This window comes from Apium graveolens, chromosome 2 (genome assembly GCF_009905375.1).
Source record: "Apium graveolens cultivar Ventura chromosome 2, ASM990537v1, whole genome shotgun sequence".
Taxonomy (NCBI): Eukaryota; Viridiplantae; Streptophyta; class Magnoliopsida; order Apiales; family Apiaceae; genus Apium; species Apium graveolens.
In genome coordinates this window covers 9,067,576-9,093,940 of record NC_133648.1, presented here as the reverse complement: position 1 = coordinate 9,093,940, position 26,365 = coordinate 9,067,576, and the positions used below count along the sequence as shown (strand labels likewise).

The following is a 26,365-nucleotide window of genomic DNA, read 5'->3' as shown; positions in this document are numbered from 1 at the left end:
CGAATATTTGAAACTAAACTAAACTGAAACCTAAACGGACCAGACATATTAAATTTATTATACTTCATTATATATACACCATACATCTGTAAAATGAGAACTTATTATATATTAATTCAATTTAACTGAGTAATAGGAGTGACTAAATATAAACGGTTTGAATGAATTAATTGTTATCTAATTTTATACCATGTTTCACCAATTTATTTCTTTTAAATTACTACCGTTTTTCTATAACAAAGTAAAAATCATTTCACCTTCCATACCAATTTTTATACTTGAAAGTAAAAACATAAATTTTATATATATTAAAAAATTGGATGTTTTTATTTACATTATTGAATTTTGTACATTTTTAGTTACTTAAATAATTCAAATAACATGTTTCAGTTTTGCTTAGCAAAAAAAATAAGAGTGTTTTGAAAAATATCCAAGACCAAAAATATTTTTACAAAAATACTGTAATTTTAAAAAAAATTACAAAAATACCTTTAAATTTGCAAAAATATTATTTTTCAAAAAATGCATAGATACGATTTTCAACAATTCGATTCATTCAACTAGATACAACATGCAACCTTTGACGAATTTCTGCAACTCCAAACAACCTCACGCAATCTCAAATGCAACCAAAAAACTAGATTCAACTAATTACATATCTACTTGATTTTAGTTACACCATATTTTCGCAAATGTTTTTAAAAAATAGTAAAATCGCAAAAAAACTTAGAAAAAAAATAATATTTTTGATAATTTCTTAAAAAACAAAAAAGTGTTCAATTATAGAAACTCAATTGCATTAGCTAATTAACGCTGAACATAAACTTTTTTCTTCTAAATTTGAAGTCTTAGGCAGAAGGATCTACCAACCCGGCGGATGAGATCAAGTCCACCAAGGTGTTGCTTCGCCAAAGCTATGGATAAGCACCTACTATAAAACCATATTTCATAAACTATTAAACTTTTGACTGGAGAACAAATTAAAAAATTCCATCCAGTATACAAAACTGAATCTCTGTTTAGATGCCCTAACAACAGGATTAGCTCATTGCTTGAATCCATCGCCAAGGCCAGGCGGCATACCTAGGCTTTGGGCAAGATCACTCATTCTTTCCTTCATTGCCTGAAAGAGTCACAAGTCCATCACATCCGATTAGAAAATAGTGACTTACAAATTACATTTATAGTTAATTTCGATATCAGAATTGGATAATTCTAACCAGTATGCTCTTTTGATGTGCATCCTTGTACGCCTCAGTGATTAACAGTGAAAGCTTCTGCAGGTAAAGCAAGTAGATCTTTAGGTTTACTGTACAATCAAGTCACATTCAATGGTTCAAAATTCCACATATTCCCAGTATAACAGATCAATGGAGGAAGATTCGAGAACACACGGACAGAATGATCCGTTGTTTGAATAAACTTAGTCGCATTGGTCTTGTGTAAGGTTCATGCTCCTTGTTGGAACTTGTCCACATCATGGCAGAATAGTTTATGACTAAAAAAACTGAGAACTTTAAAATATGAATAAAGGCAGAGCTAATAAAGATCTAACCAGCACACATTACTAGTAAGTTATCATATCCCTGATAGTGCAAGAGCAACTCTAAGAAGGGGTGCCTACACCATTGGCATGCATGGCATGGCATGGCTTGACACTCTAGTTAGCACTCCATTGGAGCCGCAAGGGTGAAAAAGGGATGCTAACTAGGTGGATTGGGTGTCAACTTGAGATGCAAAAACTTAACATCCCATAAATTAGGGTGCCAACTTATTTTGTGGGACCAATAGCGAATAAATTATCAGTTTTCTAATAGTACACACACACAAAAAAAAATTGTATTGTACAATTTTTTGGCATATTTAATGGGGGGGAAGGTTCATCTCTGTCATGGGTTCAAATCTTCGCTCTCCCTCTCCTTATACATACAACTTGTGTCAAGTACCAAAAAAAGAATTCACCCTTTCCCCTCTCCTAATACTTAACAGTCTAAAGATAGATAAATATTTAGAATACACACAGTCACACAGTACACACACACATATACACAAAACTGTAGAGAATCTAAGGACAGTGGCACAGGCTTGTCCCCACCCTTCCCTCATGACAAGTTTGTGGAGATGCCCCAGTGGTGAGGCATCCACCACTCCATGTAGGGGTTAAAAACTTGTACAGGTATGTGGGCTAAAAACCTATGCCAAAATAACCCACTGAGAGTCGCTGATAGCCTAGTGACAAGGCACCTTTCCCTCCCCAAGACCAACGTCATGGGTTCAAATCCTCATCCACCCTTGTCCTATACGTAAAAATCTGATGCATATAAAATTATGTAGCACATCCCTCACTTACCACCAAACTGGGAAAAAAAAGAAAAAAAAAAAAACTGCAGACTATTTTTCTAAGCAGCAGAATATCCATGTCACAAATGCATAAACATCATGTTTGTCTATATTATTCTCTTAATCCCTTTGTGTCACATTCACATCCTTTAGCTCTAGGCAGGTTAAGTTTGTCAAAATCAAATACATATATAGATTTTTTTTTAATACCCAATATGATGTGAGTTTCGACTAAACTAAACTTGAGCATATCGTATTGTCACATTTATACACATCAAAGCTTTAAATTTCCAATTGTACAAAGTTTCTGCTGAAGTTATTACAGCCAGGTCTGTAAGAATTTGCAATACAAAATCCAACTGTTGCCAACCTATTCAAATTTATCAGACATACATAGGAACAATTTATATGTTAATTGTATTTTATCATGCAGCCAAACCATTTGTGTCATGAAAATGAATAAAAGCGTATAGAGGACACATTCTCTTCCATATAGTTCAAAACTCAGTTTCAATTTTTAAAAATCATTGATATGATGTTCAATTAGTAGTCTCAAAATTAGGGACACAATATTGACTCCAAAGTACATATGCTTTTGTAAAAAAAAAAATCATTCTTGACTTGCTCTACATATGCAAATTGACACAAACCAACAGTCCACATAGGGCAGGACTATCCAGCAGAAAAAAATCCAAGATGAGATAGATTGAACACTACTTATTGGCAATGAAAGCCACTACCTTTATAACATTTAAAGTACATTAATTTATATTATAAGATAGTTATCCTTTAGATTCAGATGAGGAAAGTGAGGAAACATAAGCTTTACCGTTCAATAATTTGATTTAAATTAGGAATGTTTGTGTGGCTATATATTAATACAGATCCATATACTTATACAGGTTATTGCTATTTAAACTAACTGATTTGTAGTATCTGTTATCTGAGTAGGATTTATTCTTAAAACCCTGTCTTCATCATCAGGTCCAAGAAAAAAAATTATAAATCAACGAATTTACCCTTCATGAGATGTAAATAAAGACATATAAAGTTGCAAATGCATTAATGAATTGCGTAAAATCACCTCTGATCCCAGTTCCATTGCAGCCTCCGTGATTTCAGTGCGTATAGGTTGCTGGTTTCCTGACAGGGTTACCTGAGGAAATTTGGTGATTACCTTCTTTTTCGAATACCATTACAAATTTTCAAATAGAATATATATAATTTGATGGCAGCCTGGGGTGTATCGGAGATATTCATCGTATCCATCTTAAATTCGTGATATTTCTCTGACTCTATATTCATTGTGCAGTCTCAGAGAGTTTGAGGTTACAAGTTTAATATTGTGTTGGCAAAAACATTTTTTTACAGTCACCTAACAATGCACAAGCACTTAATTTGCCTCAAGTCTAGCAGGGTGGTCCGCACAAGGGTTTACCTTGCAGGATTGAGTCATTATAGTTCTGCCTTGAAAGGGCAACTCTTGTGGAACCAGACCGTTTAAAATTAATTCGAGATTGTGGAGTTAATAGGGACCCTGATTTTCAGTAATTGTACCCATAAATTGACACAACAGAAGCACATAAAAACACACATTTACATCCAGCTTCTTCAAAAGACATCTTAAATTAACACTTTTTGTACAACTCTATATCTTTCCAATTGTGGCTAAGAACTAAGCCATATTCAGAGCAAGTTTTTAATGTAATCATTAATCAAAGTCTAAAAATCTAAATTGATAACAATGACAATGTGCATACCTTCACCAATTCGCCCTCACAATAACCATCAAACTCTGCTCTGCAATCCAGAAAAGACAAAATGAATCTCACAATATTAGGTATTGGTACAAGGTAAATAACAATAGTTTGAGGCTTAAAAGATAATGTATGAAATAGTTTGAAACATACAAGGCAAGTTCTTTTTGCACCCGAACTGCCTCAACCTGAACAACTGTCTGTGCCTTCTTAACAGTCTCGTATAAACTCTGCATATTCCCTAGTATTCCAGCCTAAGATCAAATATATTACATCAGTGTCGACAGATGAATGGTCACAAAATTATGACTTAACAAATATTGATACTTAAGAATAGGAACCTTTTAAGAATGCATCCTCGACAAAAAAAGTCAATGAAGGAAAGTTGTCAAAAAGGTTTATTTATCGTTTACTTCAACTCATCTAGCAGAAATCAAGTCCAATCAATTAGGAGTCCTACTGACATTATTAACATTCAGTATATCATTCGCGCAGCTAAAAATCAAGTTGGCTAATCCCATGATTTTTCGACATCTATCGCTGAAAAAGATTTTATCTTTGAATTCCAAACGATTCATTTCCTCTATATTAGGGAATATCACATCGAATAGAACTTCCCATCATCTAAAAAAGAATAATCCTAAAGTTTTGGAAACACTTCAAAAGATTGTTATAATTTTTTTCTCTCTTGTTTTGGGTTGCGATCCTAACTATTTCCTCTCTTCTGTGGTTGAGAAATCCTATGAATGGTGGTTCTTCTGCAGTTAGATAACCTTAGTGTTTAATTCACTTGAGTCATCCACTTATGCTCCATGTCATAAATCTACTGAAGCATTGCAGATAAACTTGGTGTGTGGAACATTGTTACAGTCACTAACTAAAAAATAATCAGCCTATCAAGCCTGAATTAGTACAACCACCGTCGCTTCATCCTTATAAAGCATGATAAGAATCATCATAAGTCATACTTCGTTTTTGAACTAGATAATGAACGCATCAAGATTTCTTTTCATTTACGTTGGACTATCGTGCTAATGAAAGAAAATAATCTAAAGCATCAGTCTCAATGGCAATAACTTTATATCACCAAGATGTATGTCTTCTATACACCTAATATCCGGTAGTGACTACACCATACCAGAACCAGAAACACAAGTCTTGTACAGTTTTGTTATTAGAGACATAATAGTTCAGTTGTCACGTACACAATTATGTAAGTTCACCAAGATGGATAAAAAGTGGTATATGCTAGATGTAAACGATTAAAAGGCAACGTGTGAACCTTTCCGGGGCCATCATCGCTTTTGTCACTATCCTTCTTTCCTCCGAAAAGACCCGAAACACGAAGAGATCTACGATTACACACGAGCTTCTGAGAAGTGGGCTGAGATAAAGCCCACATGCGAACTTGATTTAGATTTGAATTTAGCTGACCTGGTAAATAAAATTAACATTTGAGTTCCACCGACTAATATGCGAGTAACCAGCACAACAGTAAGATACAAATTAGGTATCGTCATAATTCAACAATATAACTGAAAAGTCATTCTACAGGAAATCTTGCACCAGATAAGAGCATCTCCAACAGGCTCCTATCTCACTCTTTATAAATAATATAAATTATTGGCTCTTAGTGATTTAATATGTTCGCATCTCCAACAATGCTCTTTAAATTGACTCCTTGATCTATTTTTTATTATTAAAAACATCTTAAATTCACAAAAAAACAAAAGTGGAAATAGAAAGATAGTGTTGTTAAAAATATATAATAAAATAATAGTTGAGAGTGAAAGTTGGCTCTTAAAATTAAGAAGAGAGATTAGACTCTTTAAATTAAGAGTGAGTTTAAAGAATCTATTGGAGCAATATTTTGATTCTCCCTCCTCAATTTTCGAGTTAAAAGCTTGAATAAAGAGTGTGTTGGAGATGCTCTAAGAGAAACTCCAACAATCTCCTCCCATTCTCTCTATAAATAATATAAATAAATTAGCTCTTAACTATTTAGGAGCCAATATTACACATTTTCTCCAACAATCCTCCATAAACTCACTCCCTGTTCATTTTTTAGTAATTAAGTACATATACACATAAACAAAATTAATTATATTGAATACATGGGGGAAGAGAGAAATTATTATTAAACTAATTTAGGAGTGAGTATCACTACTCATTGTTGAGGAAGCATTTGAAGATTTTTAACTTTTGAGGAGAGATTAAGAGCTTGTTGGAGATGATTTTAAAGTTCATTTCTTCAAAATTTGACTTAGGAGCATGATTTAAGCTAGTGTTGGAGTTGCTCTAACTTACTAAACAGATGAAAGCATCACGGTGTTCCAATTATCAATACTGAAAATTAGGGAACATACATCTCAATAGAGTTTCGAAATTAAATGAGAAACCAGTGGTGGTGCATTTCATTTTGTGTTAACCCCCCCCCCCCAAATATATATTTTCCTACTATATTAGCCTCAACAACACGGTCGATCCAACGAAGTTCTCAAATTACTAATTATAGTTCAGAAGCTACAGGTCACCTAAACGATCAACTGCATCCACATACCATTTCCAAAATACCACCAATTTTTCACAAAACGACATTTTACATCATTTAAGTGCAAGACAAAATTGATCCATACAATCCCCTTACACCCACTTACACTACTATGTGAGGGATTGTAGAACTTTAAGTCTAGCAGCAAATCCGAAAAATGGTAACTAATTAATCACTTAAAGTTCCGCATTTCCAGCAATTTCGATACAAAAGTCAGCAATATCAATAAATACACACAACAATCATCCATCACTACTCAAAATCCGCACTACATACTTTCTCACTCTCACCCATTTATTCAAAATACAAGAACTTAAAAATTCACATAAAGGCACAATCTTTATCAAGAATCATCACAATGCACATGAATAACTATAAAAAAATTAAAAAGACACAATTTTTACAAAAGAAATTAGCTAATATAAAAAAGAATGGCTAAGATATGAAGAAAAATAAAACCCCAAATCATATTACATCAAGAATGATAGTTTCTTGAAATTTACAAGCAAAAAAGGATGTATAGATACATGTATACATACAAAAAGATGAAGAAGGGCGGCCATGAAAGCTGGGAAGTTGAGCAGTGAGTGAACAAGTAGAAGGCATCCTTTGAAGAGATTCAACTTTTTTTAGGGGATGGAATAAAAGATGGTGCAGAGAATTGTGGTTGAGTCGATAAGATAAAGTTGTGTGTAATTGGATGTACAGGCTTCCAATGTAAATTGTTTAATATACTGTAATTGACTTGGATTTATTAATTAGAGAAAAATGGGCATGACCTCAGTCAACTCCCTAGGTTATAAAACCCTTCTATATATTTTTAATAGCATTTTTATAAATACCAATTTTTTATTATAATTTTATAAATTTATCCTAGTGCATTTGTATGAGAAATGATTCTCTATTAATTATACTTATTTATTAACCAATTATAATTTGTTTTCTAATTTCTTAGAAATAATAAAAATAAATAATTTTCAAATATGTGGGGATGTAGGCCTACATGAAAACTAATCACAAATAATACAACAGTTAATTAAAAAAATTAGGTTTTTACGAAAACAGAATTACTATTTATTTAGCTAATTTTTGTTTCACGGTCAGATTTATTACTATTTTAATGAATTTTTCGCTTGTTCGTCAAAATAAAATAAAATTTAAGATAGCTAAGGTTCAAATTAAAACCTCGTCCGCATAGGAAAACAACTATTTTTTATTTTAAGGAAAATATATATTTCTATGAGACTGATTTTTTGTGATTGTAAACTCCTGTTAAAAGTTAAAACTAATAAAACTCAAAATCTTAAAAATAATTGATTCATTGGCCACTCATTCTTCATCAGTCTGTCTGTATGTAAAAACTCCCATGTGAACTTAATTGTGATAATGGATTTTAGAAGAATACATGAAAGAGTATTTGTGTTGGGCCTGTTACTCTCATGTGCCAATAAAAGATAGGATTATAACAAACAATTTCAATATAATTACCAAACTACCCTTAAAGTCAACAATGGCAAATGGCCTTTATAATGTACTACCACTTGCCCTTCCCAAAATAAGAAAATTAAAAGGGCAGCACATGTATCCTTAAAAATATGTTGATAAAAATACAAAATGGAGGAAGAAAGGCATCACAATCAAAAGAGCCATCCAAGTCCCAACCCAGGCCCTTAAAACAAGCTACCTCCACCAACTTGACTGCAACATCATTTCACACCATCTGACCTATTCTATTCCCATTAAAATCTCTCTCTCTCTGTATCTCAATCTATTTGTTACAGTGTACTTATCATTTTCTTTCTTTTTTGTCTGTAAAATATTTTACAGTGATGCCAACCAAAAAACCAAGAAGAGGAACAAAAACAAGAATAGGAGAGTATCCATAAAAATATACACACACAAAAACACAATCTCTCCTGATGATCAAAAATAAAAAACCAAGAGTCCACACCAGACTTTCCATCTTTTCTCCTCTACCCTTAATGGCCCAGCTGGACCTAAATTAATCTTAACTAGAAAAGAAGAGAAAAATATGATACAACCAAAACAAAGAAAGCAAAGAATAGAGATGTCTTCAAATGTCCTCCTCCAACAAAACTTCCCAATTTCAATCTTTCCACAAATACCCTTCTGTAACCTTGCTAAACTACCATGTTTCTTGGCCTATTTTTGTGGGCATGGGCTTTTTGGGCTTTGTCTTCTTCACATAGACAACCCCTTTTCATCCTTTTCTCCACCCACCCTTCTCCATAAAAATTCCATCTTTATCTTCTTCTTTAGCCCCCTCTTCATATATACTTACATTTATTTTATATAATCTTGTAAAGGTGGGATCTTTGAGCTTGTAACTACTCATTTGATGTCTAGGAAGATGGGAGATGTTGTCTTGGATTCATCTTCTTCTGGTGGTCATGGATTTGCCAAGAAACACCAGACTTTATTACATGAATACCAGGACTTGACTAAGGTTGTTTTTTGCCCCCTTTGTTTTTAAGGTCTGATGTTTTATGTTTCTTGATCTTTGTTATTGTAGTTTTTGTCTTTGTGGTCTGATTTATTAAGGATCTGAACAAGCCCACGTGTGTTTCTTGATGTTTTGTTGGGGGTTTGCAGTCTTGATTTGCTTCTGGTTTGATTTGATTATTGTTTGTTAATGTACTTCTCAAATTGGTTCAATTTTTGATGTATTGGTTTATATAAATCTTAGACCTTCATCAATTGAATTCGGAATGTTGCTTGTCAAAGTGTGCGTTTTTCCCCCCGAAAAATGGCCATCTATTTGATGTTAGTGTTTCAATTTCTCAGATTTTTCTAATAAAGCTTGCTTAACCTTATTGAGACTGTAATGTTATAATAGTGTTGGCGACTAAAAGAACAAATTTTGATGGCAGTTTTGCCCAATTATACCTCGATTTAAAGTGATCGGCCTCAATTTTTGTTTGATAGTTCACTTAAGCTAATTATTTCTACATGAGCAAGGTAGTAGCATGATATTTGTGAATTGAATAGTCTTCCCTTTCTGCTAAAGTTGATATGTATGTATATTAATTGCCGGGTAATTCTTGTAACAAGTAGAGTTGTTTTTTAGTCAAGTACATTTCGTTTACAATTTAAGCAATGACAGGATGTGGAAACTTCAAGAAACAAATTGGAGAACTTGAAACGGAGAAAAACGACATTAATGGCAGAAGTCAGGTATATGTTTTACCTATACAATTTTTTTAAGGATTATGTTTATTTACATAAATACATACTCATCTGATCATTTCTGCTGATCTTATCATCCTTTTACATAATTAAGTCCAGTAGACATGGATTAATGAATGATGTTTATATGATACCATGTGATATCCTGTATATTTTTAAATTTAGTTGGATGCCAATTTGTTTCCCTTCCTTCTATAGCTTGTTATCTCGGTTATATTATTGTTCTGCTATTGGACCATGTTTGATATTAATTTGATGCCATATATGATATGTTGAATATGTGGATTCATATTATTTGCTTATCTTTTTTGTCAATCTTGCTAGCTTCTTACAATATTTGGATCTTCGTTCTTCTCTATAAACAGATTTTTGCGAAGAAGATACAAATACCTACTGAAAAACAAGTCCCTGAAACTTCCACAGGAACGAGAAAAACAGTTTGAACAACCACACAATAGGAGGTACGGTACAGGATATCCGAATGTCAAAGGAAAGCAAGCTGCTCTACAGAATTCAAATCCAGTTCCCAAACCAAACCAGAAACGAAAATTATATAATGGACATGAATTCCCTCACAATATCAATTTGAGTCATGATCCAAACCATAAGGAGAAGCAACATCCTGACAAGACTGCAACACATATTAACCCCGTCCAAAATTCAAATTTCCGAGGAACATTTTACACAACTAAGGAAGTCGCCCTTCAAAACCCTATGCCAGTCTTTGATTTGAATCAGCAAGAGCAAGTATACTACAAAGATGATGTAGCTATGAAAAACCCTTCGCTGATATTTAATTCTTACCAAAAAGAAGAAGCTGCTGCCTCTACTAGTATAAAGCAACCGCCCATGCAAACTAGAGCTCCGGTTTTCGACTTGAACCAGATCTCGGTAAATAACTAGACTCAACATTATATTTTGGAAGTCCACAGGTTGATATGTCTATTGTATAAGGTTATTAAGCGCTTAAACTAGTTTGGACAAAAATTGTCAAGAGGGTAAAAGAAGAATTACCCGACTATTGTAAACATCTCAGCATTGAGGAGTCGGTAAAAGTTCTGATCTATGAAGCCCAACATGGTGATACAAAGTTAGCTAAATGCGGAAATGTTGGGGATTGATTATATAAAGAGAAAGATCTCATGGCAAGATGCAGCTGCTTTATTTATATATTGGATTGCAACACAAAGGACCAGGGTTGCAAAAAGAAAACACAATGGAAGGCTGCCGTTTGGAGGGCTTGGTGATCAATGCCAGTGTTTTATTTTCCTTTATTTTATGTATTGCTTAAACTTTAAATCCGTAGTAAGTTAGTAACTGTAAAGAATAGACAATGTAGCCTTTATATAATTGTAACATCCAGTGCCCCCTATTGAATATCTGGCCAGCACCTGAAATTCTATAATGAATTATTTATAATTGAATACACACATGTAACATGATTGATATATTTACAATTATCTCAACTTTTTTTTTGTTAATTAACAATTATCTCAACTTGATTACTTATATGATAACCATAAATAGTACTAGTATTTAGCAAAAAAAAAAAATAGTATACTAATATTGTTAAAAAAGCATGCAATCCATGCTGGTATGTTGGTAACTTCTACTCCCTCAGTTCCGACCACTTTGTTATCATTTCTGATGACGTGTTCGACACACATCTTAAGATAAATATAAAAAATATAGTTCTATAATTTTTAAATTTTTTTTCTAAATAAAAATAGAATGTTTGAACTTCTATTCAGAAAAATAAAATTTAAAAAAAATATTAAAATATAACTCAAGTAGAATACAACTAGCTGAACCATTAATAAGGAAAAGGGACCAGTAAAACCAGTAAACCAATACTAGTTTTATTTAAAACAACATTCCTAACAGAATTACATAATTTTGATTCAATTTGGAAACTAGAATCAGTCTAAAATATAATGCATTATCTTCCAATTCTAACTTCATCTCTTGGCATCAAGTTGATGGAGGCGATGCAAATGTTTCTTTCCCTTCTTATGGCTAGCCATAACCTCCTCACTGAATGCTCCAACCTCGCACATTTTACAATAAAATTTATATTTCATTTTTTTCTTTTTAGGCATCTTTTGGTATGCTCTTCCCCGTCCTTTTTCCTTAACAACGGCGATCTCATTATTCTCCACCTGTGTTTCTTGCTTGTTTGGAATTTTCTGAGATTTTACCAACTCCACACTATCAACAAGTTGGCTCGGATTGGGTGGACTGTTCATTTTCTTCGAGCAAAGTCCAATAATTCCCACTTTCTGTCCAGCCTGCTTAGACTTGTGCTTCTTTCCCTTTAAATGATCTTGTAAACCTAGTTCACTTGTAGCACTAATTTGACACAAGGCACAGCTCCAGTCCTTAGTAAGTTTTTTTGTGACCCCACTAGAACCCTCTACCGGGGATGACATGTCTTTCCGTTTCTTTCCAGGATGTTCTGCTTCAGGTTCAGCCTGCAAATAAAATAATTAAATAACAGTTTAATGAAGAGCAATAGTCTAGTACTAAGTAGAAACAATAGCTCTAATTCTTTCAAAATAGCATTTCGATGTTGTCTCATTCATAAGTCATAACTACTTGTTATAGGTCAGGTGATTTAAAATAGGTTGTCGTAAATAACAACCTTCTTGTTGGATACTGCTTTTTCAAATATTTATTAGAAAAACTTAAAATTCAGTAGTGGCCAAGTAAAATATCATTACAACCCAGATTGTGGAGGTTTAGTTCTGACAGATATATTTATGATTTTTCCCTGCTAACACTCCAATACCTTCATCCATAAATGAACCTTGAAGTTAAAAGCCTATTCAAAAACTGAATGAATACTGTAATCATTATGTACCCTGTGTGCTTGTACGGAAACTATTTAAATGTTAAAACATGCTAAAACGAAGCAGTGTATCACTTGTAAGATTCATCAGATTCTTGGTCTTATAATCCTAAATCACAAGAGGCTCCTTTTAATATAGCAAGTATGACAACTGATGATTTAAAAGACTAAAATATGAGTAATAGCAAAACTACAGCTAGGCATACAGCTTTGTTTCCAGGTCAGGATCTTTATTCTCACAGAAAAGTCCACACTCTGTTTCACCAAAAAGAGTAATGTAAACATATCTTAGGTATCTTTTAGAAAATCCTAAATGAGATATGACTGAAATAAATGAGGAGAGAGTCCAAAATAAAGAAAGTTAATTTTATCCAAAAATTTGTAATAAAGACTTTTATCTACTTCTTTCACATAACAATTAATGCAGGAGAACATGAACGACGTGGATCAATTCTAAGAATAATTCCTTGTACAAGTCTTTTGGTAAAACTAGTGAAGAAACTAAAAGTCGCTTGGCAAGCATTTCAAGCATCCCCAGCACAGGTGGAGGAGTGCTTTCTGAGGTGGTTTATTGCTTGTCATCACTTATGGTTGCAATCAATTAAAGTCCAGGATGACAATATGCATAATGGTATATTTATGACAATATACCATCAATAACGACTTTTGGGACCGTAATGGCAATTATTGGAGTTGCTTTGTGTTGGAGCAATTTTAGAAACAAAAGTTGCCAAATTTAATGTAGACGGGTGATAAAATAAAATGTTATATTCCAATATGACATGACAATTATTGGCAACCCCCAATGCTGCTACCACCGGATTTGTTCAACATCTCCAATGGCAGCAGTTTTGAGGATTGCCAAAAAACACCACATCATCTCAAAATATAATTTTTTTTTTGTATGTCTCTCATTCATCTCAATTCTGGAAACTTTGTCATAAGAAAGTTATACAATGCAAAGCAAGTCCAAATATTGCCAGAATAGCCCCACACATAAGTATTAAAGTTATGTTTAAAAAATTATACAAATGACAGAGCACGGTAGCCAGATAGTGGCAACATTGCTTGGATCTTGCAAGGCAACTTAGACACTCCAGCGGGACAGCAATGTCAAGCAACAAGTCTAAACAACAAGTAATCATCTACCCAAACTTACATTGGAATTGCTCGTATAAACCTTTGTTCCCCGTGTATTCAACTAAAACCTTACAGGTGTATAAGTATAACCCTACCTACCATTTTCAATGGAATTGCACATATAAACCTCTGTTCCCCATGTATTCAACTAAAACCTTACAGGTGTATAAGTATAACCCTACCTACCATTTCCGAGCCTTAATTTGTCGAAACAACAGCGCATTAAAACAAAATCCACGACAAGCACAAAATTTCCAAAAGTAATGCAACAACCAATCGAAAAAGGAAAAAAAACTGACCAGGAATAAGATTTGTTTTCCCTCTGTATGGACATTTGAAGGACTCTTAACTTCAGTTATCTGACAACCCCCAATTTTCCCCTCCTTCAGTCGCGGAAAATCATGCATCTTTTCCTGAACAGGCAATGCAACTCTCTTTTCAAATAAAAGCAAACATCTATCTATGACTAATACAATGATTTACAGCACATAAAAACAAAAGCCACAAGTAGAAGCACATAATCCTAAAAGCAATAACACAACAACCAATCAAGGAAAGATTCTAACCAAGGAGATGATCGGTTTTTTCTCCTCATCCAAAGGAGGTCTAGCTACATTTTGTAATGCCTGCGGAGCTCGCTGAAAAGGCAGCTCCTCCTTGTAACTCCTAGTAGCTCTCAGAAAAGGCATCTCCTCCTTCTCGTAACTCCTGCTTTTCCCTTCCTCTAAGCACGGTAAATCATACATTCTTCTCCGAACACTCGTTCCCTCCTCCAAGCGCGGAAAATCATACATTCTCTCGTTAACAGGCAATGCAACTCTTTTTTCAAAAGATCTTCTTTCAACATAACAATCTCTCTGAGAGACCTCCCAGTGATCACCACCTCTCCGTCTTAACTCTCTCTCCTCCCTTATCTCTCTCCTAACTTCCGCCTCCAATTCACGCCTCATCTCCGCTTCCTCAGCCAAAATCTTTCCCCGGATCTTCTCCTTCTCCAGCTGTATATCCATCCTGACGTCACGATTCCCGAGAAAGTGATAGTAACCACCACCATTGTAGCTCTCAACATCACCTGAAAAAACACAGTGTAACTGATAAACAACAAAAAAAATAAGAATTAATTGAGTGTAACAGACTGATGAAATTATTTGTACGGACATTGATTTGCTTGTTGAGTGTAATAGGTATAATTTGAAGAGCGAGAACCACTTGAACTTCGCTGATAGATACCTCGAAACACAAAATCCATGATTTACTGACAATGACAAACACACGCACAGAGAGAGAGAGAGATTTTGTACAATCTAAACAGTTAGGGTTTACTCAATTGGGATAGTTTTGAGAGAGACACATAATTGAGACATAATTCTGTTGAAACAAACAAAGAAGTGAACTAGTGTTGGACACGCGTGGCCTCGGGGCTTCTGTGGGGCTGGATCCGGCAATTCGTTCATGTCGTATACTTTCGTGTCGTGTATTTTCGTGTATACTTTCGTGTCGTTGTATTTTCGTGTTTCGTTTGTACTTGAATGTTAAACACAAAATCGACATGTTTAGCGTTCGTGTACATTCGTGTTCGTGTTCGTGTACTTTCATTTTGTATCGTTTTGTGTCGTGTTAATTGAATATTAATATATATTTAATTAAATATTAATATAAATTAAAATATAAGATTTTTAGGTAGAAAATTATAAAATATATGAAAAATATATATTTAGATCTCAATTCTATACAATATAATTAAATCAAATAATATTTTAAAAATAAATATGCATAAAATTATTATAATTCTACATATATTTATAAAAAATATTAAAATTTAATTATAATATTTATTTATGTCGTATACTTCGTGTCATGTCGTGCACTCGAAGGTTAAACACAAAACCGACACTAAATCTCGACTAAATCTCGACTGTGTACTTTCGTGTTTGTGTACTTTCGTGTCGTGTACTAAAAATGTAAACACAAACACTAAATTTTTGTATCGTTTTGTGTCGTGTCTAAAATTACCAGTGTATGGGTGGTTTGGGTGCTTTATTTTTGTCATGGGGTAACACGGGGGCAAGTTTGGCAAATCTTACATGTCAAACTTAATGACTTAAAGGTCTGCATAAATTAATTGATAAGTATTTGTCCATTATTTTTATTACTAGCAATATAATGTAAATTATATGAAGCTAAATAGCATTTAAGCGATATGCTCTGATTCATGAGATATAATTATAAATTCTATTTCCGTGAATTCGAATATGTGATCAAGAGTATAATTATTCTCAATTTAATTAAGTGAGTCAATCTTTGCGAGCAATATTTTTAAATATTAATCTAACTTAAAATATAAGAATTAAGATAATTTTATTTAAAAATTAATTATTTTAGTTTATTTATGTAAAAAAAATTACAACTTATAGGTAAAATTATTATTACAATTATATAAATTATAAGTATATATCTACATATGACTTATAAGTCAATTATTTGTATTAATTATTAGTTTTAAGTCGTAAATTACTTATTTTAAGATTTTTCAAATGGGCACTTAATATTACTGTAATTAATCTAGTTATTTATGACTCGATAATTAATTGGTTAATTAAATGGCAGCAAAACTTAAAATCAGTTATTGTTGTAATAAAGTTGAGGACGGTAAATATTTATGACCTTTTCACGTAACAAAACAAAACTTATGAAAATGACATATCAAATTCGTGTATAAACAAACAAGAGTATAGATGTAGATTCTGTATATACTATATATACATTACCTTTGTATATTTTTTTAAAATGTTTTTTCGTTTAATTTATGTACAAGTATACCAGTATAATTAATAGTTAAATTAGGAGAGAAGATATAAGAACATACCTCTCATCGGAAGTCCTGAGCTTGACAAATGTTTTCTGAAATTTAGTTGCCATTTTGATTTCTCCATTTTTAGCTTCCTTTCAAAGCTTCAAGTAATACATATCTAAAAACAATGTTACTTGCAATATATGTTATTCCTCTTTATATAGAGAGCATATATAAATCATTTAATTTAGAGAATAATTCGTACTTTTAAACAATATAAAAAGTATCGAACATGAAACTTTTGTTCTTCGTATTAGGTACTTGGTAGCACTTTGATGGTTTAAACTTATGATCTTTTAGGAGTAGTTTTTCCATTCTTGAGATGAAAATTAAAAATGGATTTTTTTTATTAAACTGTATTTTAAACAAATTAAAAAAATTGTCATTTTTAACTTTTTTCAAAATTTAAGTTTTATAACATCAGCAACCTATTATACAATTTTAATTTTTTTTTAAGTTGAATTTGTTATTGATTCGGTTGCAAATTTGAAACACAACTAATGCAATTTTAAAATAAACCATTCCAAAATTTGAAATTAAGTCGCATAGCGATTGTCGAGTTTGCAAACCGTATATTTTGATACAGGTAATTAAGTTGCATAATAGGTTGCAGAGGTCGCAAAACATATTTTTTAAAATGAAATTTAAAAGTTGTATTTTTTTGAATAACTTTGAATATGATAATATTTTTGAAAATAATTTAAAAATATAGTTATTTTGTGTAATTTAAAAATAATTAATTTTTAAAAAGAGTAAAAACTGTTTAAAAATCTTGGTACTTTGGTTTTTAGATTTTTAAATATATAAAAATTTAAAAATAAGAGAATAATATAAAATTCAAAATTTAGCTTGCGCGGAATTTAAATAATAAAATTATATGGCAGAGAGTCGCATGTGAGATGGTCACTATTGTCCCTCGTATCTAATGTAGGCTCTATTTGAAATTACTATTAAAAATTGTTGTGCTGTTAGAAAAAATGATTCTGAAAAAAATATTGTTGCAAAAGTTAAATGACTGTTTGATAAAAAAAAATTATATGTATATTTTTTATGCAAAAAATTAAAAATAATAATTATTTTGGTAAGGTTTGATGGTGAAATCAGTATCGGCTTCCGCAAAAACTGTAAAACAACTTTTTCTAAAATAATGGGTGATCTTATTTTATGTGACAACAGTTTTTCGAAAAACAATTTTTAAATTTTACCAAATAATTTTTAACTGTTTCTCAGCGAAAAACTGTTGTTGCAAACACACCTGTAACCGATTGACTTGGCAATTCCAAAGAAGATTTAATGTATAATTTAAATTAATATGTGTAATTTTTATAAATAAAGTTATATGAAACGAAATAGAGATACCAGTGTTTTAAAAAATTCAAATTTTTGAAAATTTTTTGATTAAATCTTAATTAATTCTTAAAAAATATTTGATCGATTTAATTTTTGAAATCTGGTTGATATTTATAAATTATTTTTGAAATATATATTTCATAATAAATAAGGTAAATATATTATATTATTAAAATATTTAATATATTCAATTTTTGTTCTGATTAATCCTCGGTTTGTCAATTGATCCCTAATCGGTATTTAAACCGATTATTAATGATTATCAATTTTTACAAATATTATTAAATAAGTTATCATGTTCAATTCTTTTTCAATCTAAATTAAATTAAATGCGCTAATTATTTATAGAATTTTTTCAAAAATACTCAAATTACTAGAAAATATTTTCAAAAATATTGTGTAACCTTATATCCAACATTTATAATTTTATATGTAACATGAATTGCAAATGTTGCAATCTCGAATTGCACCTTCACCTTTAATCCCTCGCATGTAATTTTAACCGTAATTTTGTAGATAAATTGAAAAATATAAGTATTTTGATAATTTCCTCATATGCAATTTTACCCGTATTTTTTGTAAATAAGTTGAAAAGTATAAATATTTTTGATAAATTTCTTTATTTATATTAATTAAATATCTAAAATAATTAAAGAAAAAGTCAACGTGCATATAAAATTTTATCGCCATGTTGGCGTATGCTGATCGGATCTGCTGCCAAATTAATAAAAAGACATACTCAAACGGACCAATCACATTTATCCAACCCCATTTCTCTATTATCATCAGTAATTTCAATCATCACAAATGGCAACCAGGTGTGAAATCTTTTGCGAGATCATACTTGCAATATTGCTTCCTCCTCTCGGTGTTTGCTTCAGACACGGATGCTGTAGTGTAAGAACCTTAACTATACTTGTATACATATGTTGTTTTTATGTACGTTGACTTATAGTTGTAACTTGCTTGTCCAGGTGGAGTTCTTTATTTGCTTGCTGTTAACAATGTTGGGTTATGTTCCTGGGATCATATACGCACTCTATGCTATTGTGTTTGTCAATCGTGATGTCTATGGCGGAGATTATTATTATGTTGTCTAGTACTAGTATATTCTACTCACCTTCTTTGTATAATTGTATGTGTTTTTGTTGGATATTTTACTGTAATTACTTCTTGATTTGTATGTATTGAATCTTTGTATGCCCTTTTATTCCATTGTTTCGTATGTGAAGCATTGAAAATTAGTTGAAACTCGCGTGCACATGCCTCAACTGAGACCCGAACCCCGACCATGATAGGCTGCTCCTTGCACACGTATATTTGTTAGTTGATTCAAATTTATCATTTGGTAATTGGATTGTTGCCTTTTATTTACAATTGAAGGGTGATGGTAAATTATTTTTTTGACATACTTAGCAAGCGGAAAGTACTTGTGGTAGTGTTTCTTGATATCTTATGGTGTACTGAGTAAGTGGATTATGGTGGTTTTGGCTAAGGCAGATGGTTATTGTGCAATATATCGTAGCTTAAGATGACTTAGCTAAGAGTTGATTGCGGAAATCAAATCTTTGTGGGGATGTACTTTAGGAACAATAACAGCAGGGAAAACTGCATTTTACTACATGAATTAGATGATTAATGTATGATCTATAAGATACATTGAGCTTATCTCCTGCGTTTACAAGTTACAATCATGGGCAGACCTGGCAAGGGACCAAAGGGGGTAACATTTCCCCTCAATTGATAATTAGTACCTTCATGGTTGTACTTTTGATTACAATATTGTTTGCGATATTGTTTACCTTCATGGTGACTGTTGTGACTTTGTTGTAAGCAGGGTCTCTATGTAATGTTAGTGAAGACGTAGATCATAGTGGTTTTGGATAACTCATACAGAGGATGGTGATGCTGCAAACTGCAAAAGTTTGCAGCTCAAGATGGACTAAACTACAGGTAAATTTATGAAAAAAATCTTCGATGGTGACTTTAAAGGGGACATGAGGAGGAGCAGGTGAAATTACCATTTAATATTGTTTACTATTTAGGCTTTAACTGAAGTCAATCTCAATTCTCAGCATTGGCTGTTGGTTACTATTGTGATTTATTATAAACAGGGTCTCTATGTAATGTTAGTGAAGAAGTAGATCATAGTGGTTTTGGGTAACTCAGCAGAGGATGGTGATGGTGCAAAAGTTTGTAGCTGAAGATGGACTGAAGTAAGGGTAAATTTCCTAAAACAGATCTTCAAGGGTGACTACAAAGGGACATCAGCAGGAGCAGGTGAAATTACCATTTGATTTATTATCATGATCATTATTTTGTTATATATAATTGCCACTTTTAATATTAAGTAGATGATAGATGCAAGATTGAGAAAGCGTGGGGGAGAAACACTTTGCCTTTCTGCCTGTTACAAAAATTGCCATTTTACCATTGAGTAGATGATAGATGCAAGATCAAGGGAGGGAGGGGGACATTAATACTTCGATTATTATCTACAGAGAACTATTTATTTGAGCTAGTACTTGTTGGATACAATCTATATATAGAATTTCTTCACACAGGACCTCAATTATTATTACATTTCTTTGTGAGGGAGACGACAATATTAAAACTGGTAATTTTCTCCTTGGACAGTTGATGAGTCGTGTGCACTGCATACCTCTCAAATATCTTGTCCATATAAGTTTGTCCAAAATGACTAGCAAGTAACGGCTCCAAGGCGGCTCTATATATTTTGGCTATAAATTTGCCACTGCTTTCTCCTGACTTTATTATTTCGTCTTTATCACGTGTGTCCCAGTTAACTTCAAAGGTCTCAATTCTATCAAGACTAAATGAACTCTCAGATTCGACCAGTGCCTCCAGTTCGCTAACAGATGGGTAATACATCGGTAAATTAAAGGAATTGATGTCTTTCCCATTAAGTAAACCCTTGCGAAACAAACAATGATATATTCAAGATGTTTACTTATTAAATTTTGAATTAGTAGTAACTAATCGATCATTATCTATACCTCAGCCAACATGTCTTGAAGTGATTTTGCCAGTATGTCAAGGTTAACAGTATCATAGTCTCTGTTGGTTGTCCTGCCAATGAGTGTTAACACCATCCGACCATTGGGAATCATTTCTACAGATCTCATGCGCAGAAATGTAGTGAAGTCTTTTTTAAATTGATTAAAGTATGCTTCATGAACACCAGGAGGACTCGATTTTGCTAAGTAGACATTTCCTTTGTTATTATTCTGTAGTTTATCAGGAATCTGCGCACAGAAGTTTGTTAGTTTCTATGAAATATTTTTTTTTGTAATGTAGATATTTTCCCCATATTATGTAACATATAATGACTATTTATCTCCTGAGAGAGCCAGTGAACACATAATGAAGAATGAACAAAGTGAAGGCTTTCACTTGGAAAGAGTCTTGTATAGAAAGAACCCGGCACTCCTGATATAAAACAGTTTACAGATTTTTCATGACCATTCTCATTTTCAAGCTTGGAAACGAATGCTGGTGCCACCCTAAAAAGTGCATTGAAATCATTATTTGGAAGATCGTTCAGAAAGATTTGAAACTCTGTAGGTGGTTTTAGATTCTTTTCCTGGGATACTGCTTCAACGCTGTTAATTATATGTGTAAGAGACAAGAAGGCGTTAGGTCCAGAAGAGCAACCCAAATCAGCTAGCGTAAAGCATTTTGAGAAACCATGGCGGGTACCAAAATCTTTAATGGTGTCGTCTAAAACCTTTTTGGACTTCAAGCTCACATTTTTCTGGATCACAAAATATGTTTAAGCATTTTAGCTAGCATGAAAAAAATACGATATTTTCTAAAATGGTGTGTGTGGAGTGTGTGTTTGTGTAAGGGGAGAGAGACACCTGAAGAGAGGAGTTGTTGGCATAGCTACATTGGTGATTGGCTGCAGAATTCATGTGTAAAACAGTTACCAAATCCATGTTTTCGGTACTTAATTTTGAACACACTCTCCTGTTCGCCTTCCTACTCTAACTCACTGCTTCTTGATGTGTTTTCTTTATCCAATGCTACTTAAACAAAAACTTAGCCTCCTAAGCTTGACTTAAGCTTCTTCTAGATGTTAAGCTGCAGCAGTTTGCTCAACTCCTGAATATGAAATAGATTACATGCTTAGATACTTTGTGGTTCAGGCCGATAGATGCCTTTCTAATTATCAACACGACTCGTAATTTTATGTAATATTGTTTTAATTTAATAGGACATGTCACTGATCGGCTATGCTGCAGATTGGTTTAAAATACAAACTCAAATGACCACTAATGGTATCATCATCATTGGTGGCTATATAATTAGTTGGCTAAATCGGATTTGTAAGACAATATGTAAAATTTATTGAATCAGTAAGAAATTGTGTTTCAATGGTATTAGCTATATTTGTTAGCTATATTTTAAAAATAGTATGTTATTAAAATTTTATATTATTATAAATGAAATAGATTACTTCAATATGGTAATAAATGATTAGAATTTTTTTAACAGATTTCTTACGGTAGTGGTTCAACAAATATAATTAACATTAAGAGGTTGACTATATTTATAGATAAGGGGAATATATCATTGAAAATGAATTTTTTTTTACATAATCTCTATTATTTTTATTTATAGTATGTATTAATGATTTTTAGCTAAGGATTTTAAATAGTTGGATCTATCAGTACAAGCTCAGTTCTTTTGTACTTCCAATCTGTTACTATAATTTATAAAGCAAATTCAACTTATGTGGTAAACAACTTCATATTGGCGACCAAACTACCGCTTAAACAAAAACCATTATTAAGTTTAAAAAGAAAGTTGAATAATTTAGTTCACTAAATAATTCTTCGAAACCTTAACCAATAATACGACATTTTACCTACTAATAATTTTTTATTGTATAAAAATCAATATTAATCAAATGTTGTTGTCCTATCTGCATCAGCCTTGAAGAGGTAATTCCCTCCCTAATTATCATACTAGCCTAAAACTCGTGTGATTCACAACTGTTTTTAAAAAAATATTATAAAAATAATATTTTTTTTATAATATTTTTTTAAATATATTTTTTTAAAAGAATAAATATGTCTATAACCGGATATATTTATTTATTATATTATAGTAACTATTTCCATATATATTATGCGGTATGTATAAATCAAACTAATTATTATTTTAATTTAAGACCAATTATACTGACTAAATCAGATTAATTATTTTCAGTTTTGATTTAATTTGTTTAAGCTCGAATATATATTATATTTTTTTTAGCCCGGAAAAATATAAATTATTTAGTTTTAGTTGATCTAAATATTTTTAATTTTAATTTTATTTAATTGTTGAATAATTGTATAAATCATTTTTAGCATCGGTGAATAGTATATAAGGTTTTGTTTGATTCTAATACTATCTATAACCCGTAATTATATAAGTCCATTAGCAACTAGGGGTGTACACGGTTTGGCCAACCCGACCAATCCAAACCGAACCGACCCTATTTCGGCCGAACCAAACCGATTTTTTTCAACCCGATATATAGTTGGGTTGAAAAAATGTCAACCCGATTTAATTGGTTTGGATATGGTTTTCGATAATTTTAAACCAATCCAACCCAACCCGATTAAAATATATATGTACATGCTAATAATTTAATCCAAAATTATGTTTAGGCCATTTACATAGATCTATATATCTCTAACTTTAAATGTAACTTATAACCTCCGTGTTCATAGTTCATTTCGTAACAACAATAGATGTTTGATTAGTGTTATATTTTTTGCATTTATGATTCATTCAAATATTTAAAGCGTAAGCAATATTATTAGTACTTTTGATGTCGAAAATTAGATGCTTAAGACTATTTAATATGGAGGATTGTAATATTGTTTTGAACTATTTTCAAGTGTTTTAAACTTTAAAACCTTATGTTTTATTATAATTTTTATATTAATTTTGTATATTTAATAAACCGATCAAACCGATCCAAACCGAACCAAACCGAACAATACAAATTGGTTTGGGTTACAAATTTAAACGGTTTGGGTTGGTTTGAAATTTTGAAAACCCGAACTAATTGGGTTGGGTTGCTAAATTCTCCCAACCCGCCCAACCCGATCCGTGTACACCCCTATTAGCAACCATATTTAAGTAATTATATTTAGTTTATTTTGAATTTTATATTAGTCCAGTTTAAATATTATTATCCTTTATTCCGGATGAGCAGTATATTATTTTAGTCCGCATTGAATGTATGTTTTAATCCAATGCAACAAGTTCAGTTAACTATATTTGTTATTTTAGCCCGTATCAATGACATAACCTCATATTAATGGTTTAAACTTTTAAGCATGTATGAATAATTTATATTATTTTCTTTTATCACATGCCAAATTATTTTCTAATTTGAATGTTTTAGTCGGTTCATATCAGGCACTAATATATATTATTTTGTTTATGCCCATTTTCGTTATAAAGAATATCATCATCAAATCGATTAGTTACAATCTCGTAACAATGTTTGGATCGATATGTTTATAATAATATGATCAACGTATGTCGAATCGATGTATTTTAATATCTTGTATATTTTAATATAGCATAGATAGATTGGAATCATAAGAGAAGTTGATTTTAATGTCAATTAGAATTAAAATAATCAAGTAAAAACAATTAAATAAAGTGCTTTACTTAAAAAAGTAATTGAATTATTTACTAATTAAGTAAATATTAAATTAGAAGATAAGGTAATTAAGTAAATTAATAAAGAAATATATCAACCAAATTTTTAATATTTTGTCTATTATACGGTATAGGGAGTATAGATAGACATGCCTATGAAAATAAATTTTAAAATAACGACTAAAAAATAAAATAAAATATTAGAAAAAATGTAATATTCATGAAAAATAAAAAAGCAATAGACCTGAAAAAAATAACAAACTTTAGAGCCTTGATGATTGCAGAACTTGGAACTTGAGAGTATATAAACTTCGAACCTTTCAATTTATAAACCTATCAAATCAAATTATTCGGGTGTGTACAACTATTGTATCGACATTAGAATTCTAGTTAGCTTTCTATAGATTGGTTTCAAACTCTTTATCGAATAATTAAATAAAAATTAGTTAAATAAAACTAATTAAGTAAAATTAATTTATGGGTAATTTATGACATACACCATAAATAGATTGCCCTTTATAATAGATTAAATTTACGGCATACACCATCTCTAAAAGATTGCCCTTTCGGATAACTTAACAAAAGTTTTAAGTAAATCAATAATTAAATAAAATAAACAATAAAATAATTGAAAAAGGTAATTTATTAATTATTACCTGTTATAATATTATTATTAAATTTTATTAAATAAGTTTGTCCGTGATATTTAGAAAAGTTGTTTTAATTGAGAGAAATAAGAAAGGTAATGTGTTATAGTTAAAACGATTTTTATATTTTTTTCTATTATAATTCGATTACTAAGGCTAATAAAAATTTTGAGTAAAAGAAGGATAATTTAGTAAATTCAGCGTGTACCGTGGGAAAATTTCTCTCGCATGAGAGTCGGCCGCCCTAACTTCACCTAACCCTAGCCGCTCTACCTTCTTTTTCCCCCTTTCTACCCAATTCTATCTCCATATTCATCTTCATCTTCTTCTTTTATTCACTTTTTTTTAATAAAATCGAGATTTGTTTTACAAAACTCGAAAAATCCATTACAATTTTTCACTTTAGTTTTCAGATCTACTAAGGTACTAAGGTAAGAGCTTGGATTTTATAATAAAATTCAGTTTTTGGATTCAAAATCTCTGGTCTAACAACATATTACAATTTGGTGTTATTCTGAGATTTTTGAATTTTGGGTTTTTTCGTATTGTTCTGTTTAAGTTATTATTTGTGTGTTTGATTGTCTCGCTTTATGCGATGTGTCTCGCTTTGTGCGATGTGGTGGTTGTGTTGAAAATGAATTGGATGGTGTATTGGGAGATCTGGATATCTCGCATCAACAACACTTTCGGCAGGTCTATAGCTGGTGTCCGGCAGGTAGATAGCTGGGGTGCGTTTGAAACGGTGGTGAAAATCACATGTGCTCACCTCTCACAAAAAATATTTGTTCATAATATGAGGCCTATAAACTCCGTTGTTGCAACTGAGTCCTCTGAACATTGCAATATCAATCGAATTAATGTGAGGGTCAATTGTGAAGCTACTGTTTTCGGGGGAGATGCGTGCTGGATTGTCCGGGAAACCATTACTTTCATTTTTAATTTTCAGAATATTTGTATTCAGTTTGTTAAGCAATCCGGAAACAA

At 31.7% G+C, this 26,365-nt stretch overlaps 5 protein-coding genes across 12 annotated transcripts; 2 read left to right on the top strand and 3 right to left on the bottom strand.

Moving 5' to 3' along the window:
• Nucleotides 1-814: 814 nt before the first annotated feature.
• Nucleotides 815-7,364, bottom strand: LOC141706890 (nucleoid-associated protein At4g30620, chloroplastic-like). The gene is made up of 7 exons (XM_074509770.1): nt 7,188-7,364; nt 5,380-5,531; nt 4,251-4,351; nt 4,101-4,140; nt 3,425-3,496; nt 1,221-1,277; nt 815-1,123 (listed from the first exon to the last, which is right to left on the bottom strand). The coding sequence occupies exons 1-7, from the start codon at nt 7,252-7,254 to the stop codon at nt 1,046-1,048; spliced, it is 567 nt and encodes a 188-aa protein (XP_074365871.1). The 5' UTR covers nt 7,255-7,364; the 3' UTR covers nt 815-1,045.
• Nucleotides 7,365-8,340: 976 nt separating this feature from the next.
• Nucleotides 8,341-11,305, top strand: LOC141706889 (uncharacterized). Its single transcript, XM_074509769.1, has 3 exons — nt 8,341-9,115; nt 9,773-9,843; nt 10,221-11,305. Exons 1-3 carry the CDS (start codon nt 9,008-9,010, stop codon nt 10,756-10,758), a joined length of 717 nt encoding a protein of 238 aa, XP_074365870.1. The 5' UTR covers nt 8,341-9,007; the 3' UTR covers nt 10,759-11,305.
• Nucleotides 11,306-11,691: 386 nt separating this feature from the next.
• On the bottom strand, nt 11,692-15,255 carry LOC141706888 (uncharacterized). 2 transcript variants are annotated; one of them, XM_074509768.1, is made up of 4 exons: nt 15,074-15,255; nt 14,410-14,915; nt 14,143-14,256; nt 11,692-12,326 (listed from the first exon to the last, which is right to left on the bottom strand). In XM_074509768.1, the coding sequence occupies exons 1-4, from the start codon at nt 15,090-15,092 to the stop codon at nt 11,814-11,816; spliced, it is 1,152 nt and encodes a 383-aa protein (XP_074365869.1). In that variant the 5' UTR covers nt 15,093-15,255; the 3' UTR covers nt 11,692-11,813. The 2 variants fall into 2 exon arrangements, with proteins under 2 accessions (XP_074365869.1, XP_074365868.1); XM_074509767.1 differs by having other exon boundaries at nt 15,002-15,249.
• Nucleotides 15,256-18,747: 3,492 nt separating this feature from the next.
• On the top strand, nt 18,748-22,055 carry LOC141706887 (UPF0057 membrane protein At2g24040-like). 7 transcript variants are annotated; one of them, XR_012568925.1, is made up of 4 exons: nt 18,785-18,941; nt 19,019-19,767; nt 19,882-20,055; nt 20,159-22,055. XR_012568925.1 is itself a non-coding variant. In XM_074509766.1 (3 exons), exons 1-2 carry the CDS (start codon nt 18,852-18,854, stop codon nt 19,142-19,144), a joined length of 216 nt encoding a protein of 71 aa, XP_074365867.1. In that variant the 5' UTR covers nt 18,748-18,851; the 3' UTR covers nt 19,145-20,055; nt 20,159-22,055. The 7 variants fall into 7 exon arrangements, 1 of the variants encoding a protein (XP_074365867.1); XR_012568930.1 differs by having other exon boundaries at nt 19,019-20,055; nt 20,159-20,324; nt 21,419-22,055; XR_012568929.1 differs by having other exon boundaries at nt 19,019-20,055; nt 20,159-20,324; nt 21,067-22,055.
• Nucleotides 21,328-22,050, bottom strand: LOC141706886 (benzoate carboxyl methyltransferase-like). The gene is made up of 2 exons (XM_074509765.1): nt 21,926-22,050; nt 21,328-21,819 (listed from the first exon to the last, which is right to left on the bottom strand). The coding sequence occupies exons 1-2, from the start codon at nt 22,001-22,003 to the stop codon at nt 21,328-21,330; spliced, it is 570 nt and encodes a 189-aa protein (XP_074365866.1). The 5' UTR covers nt 22,004-22,050.
• Nucleotides 22,056-26,365: the final 4,310 nt, after the last annotated feature.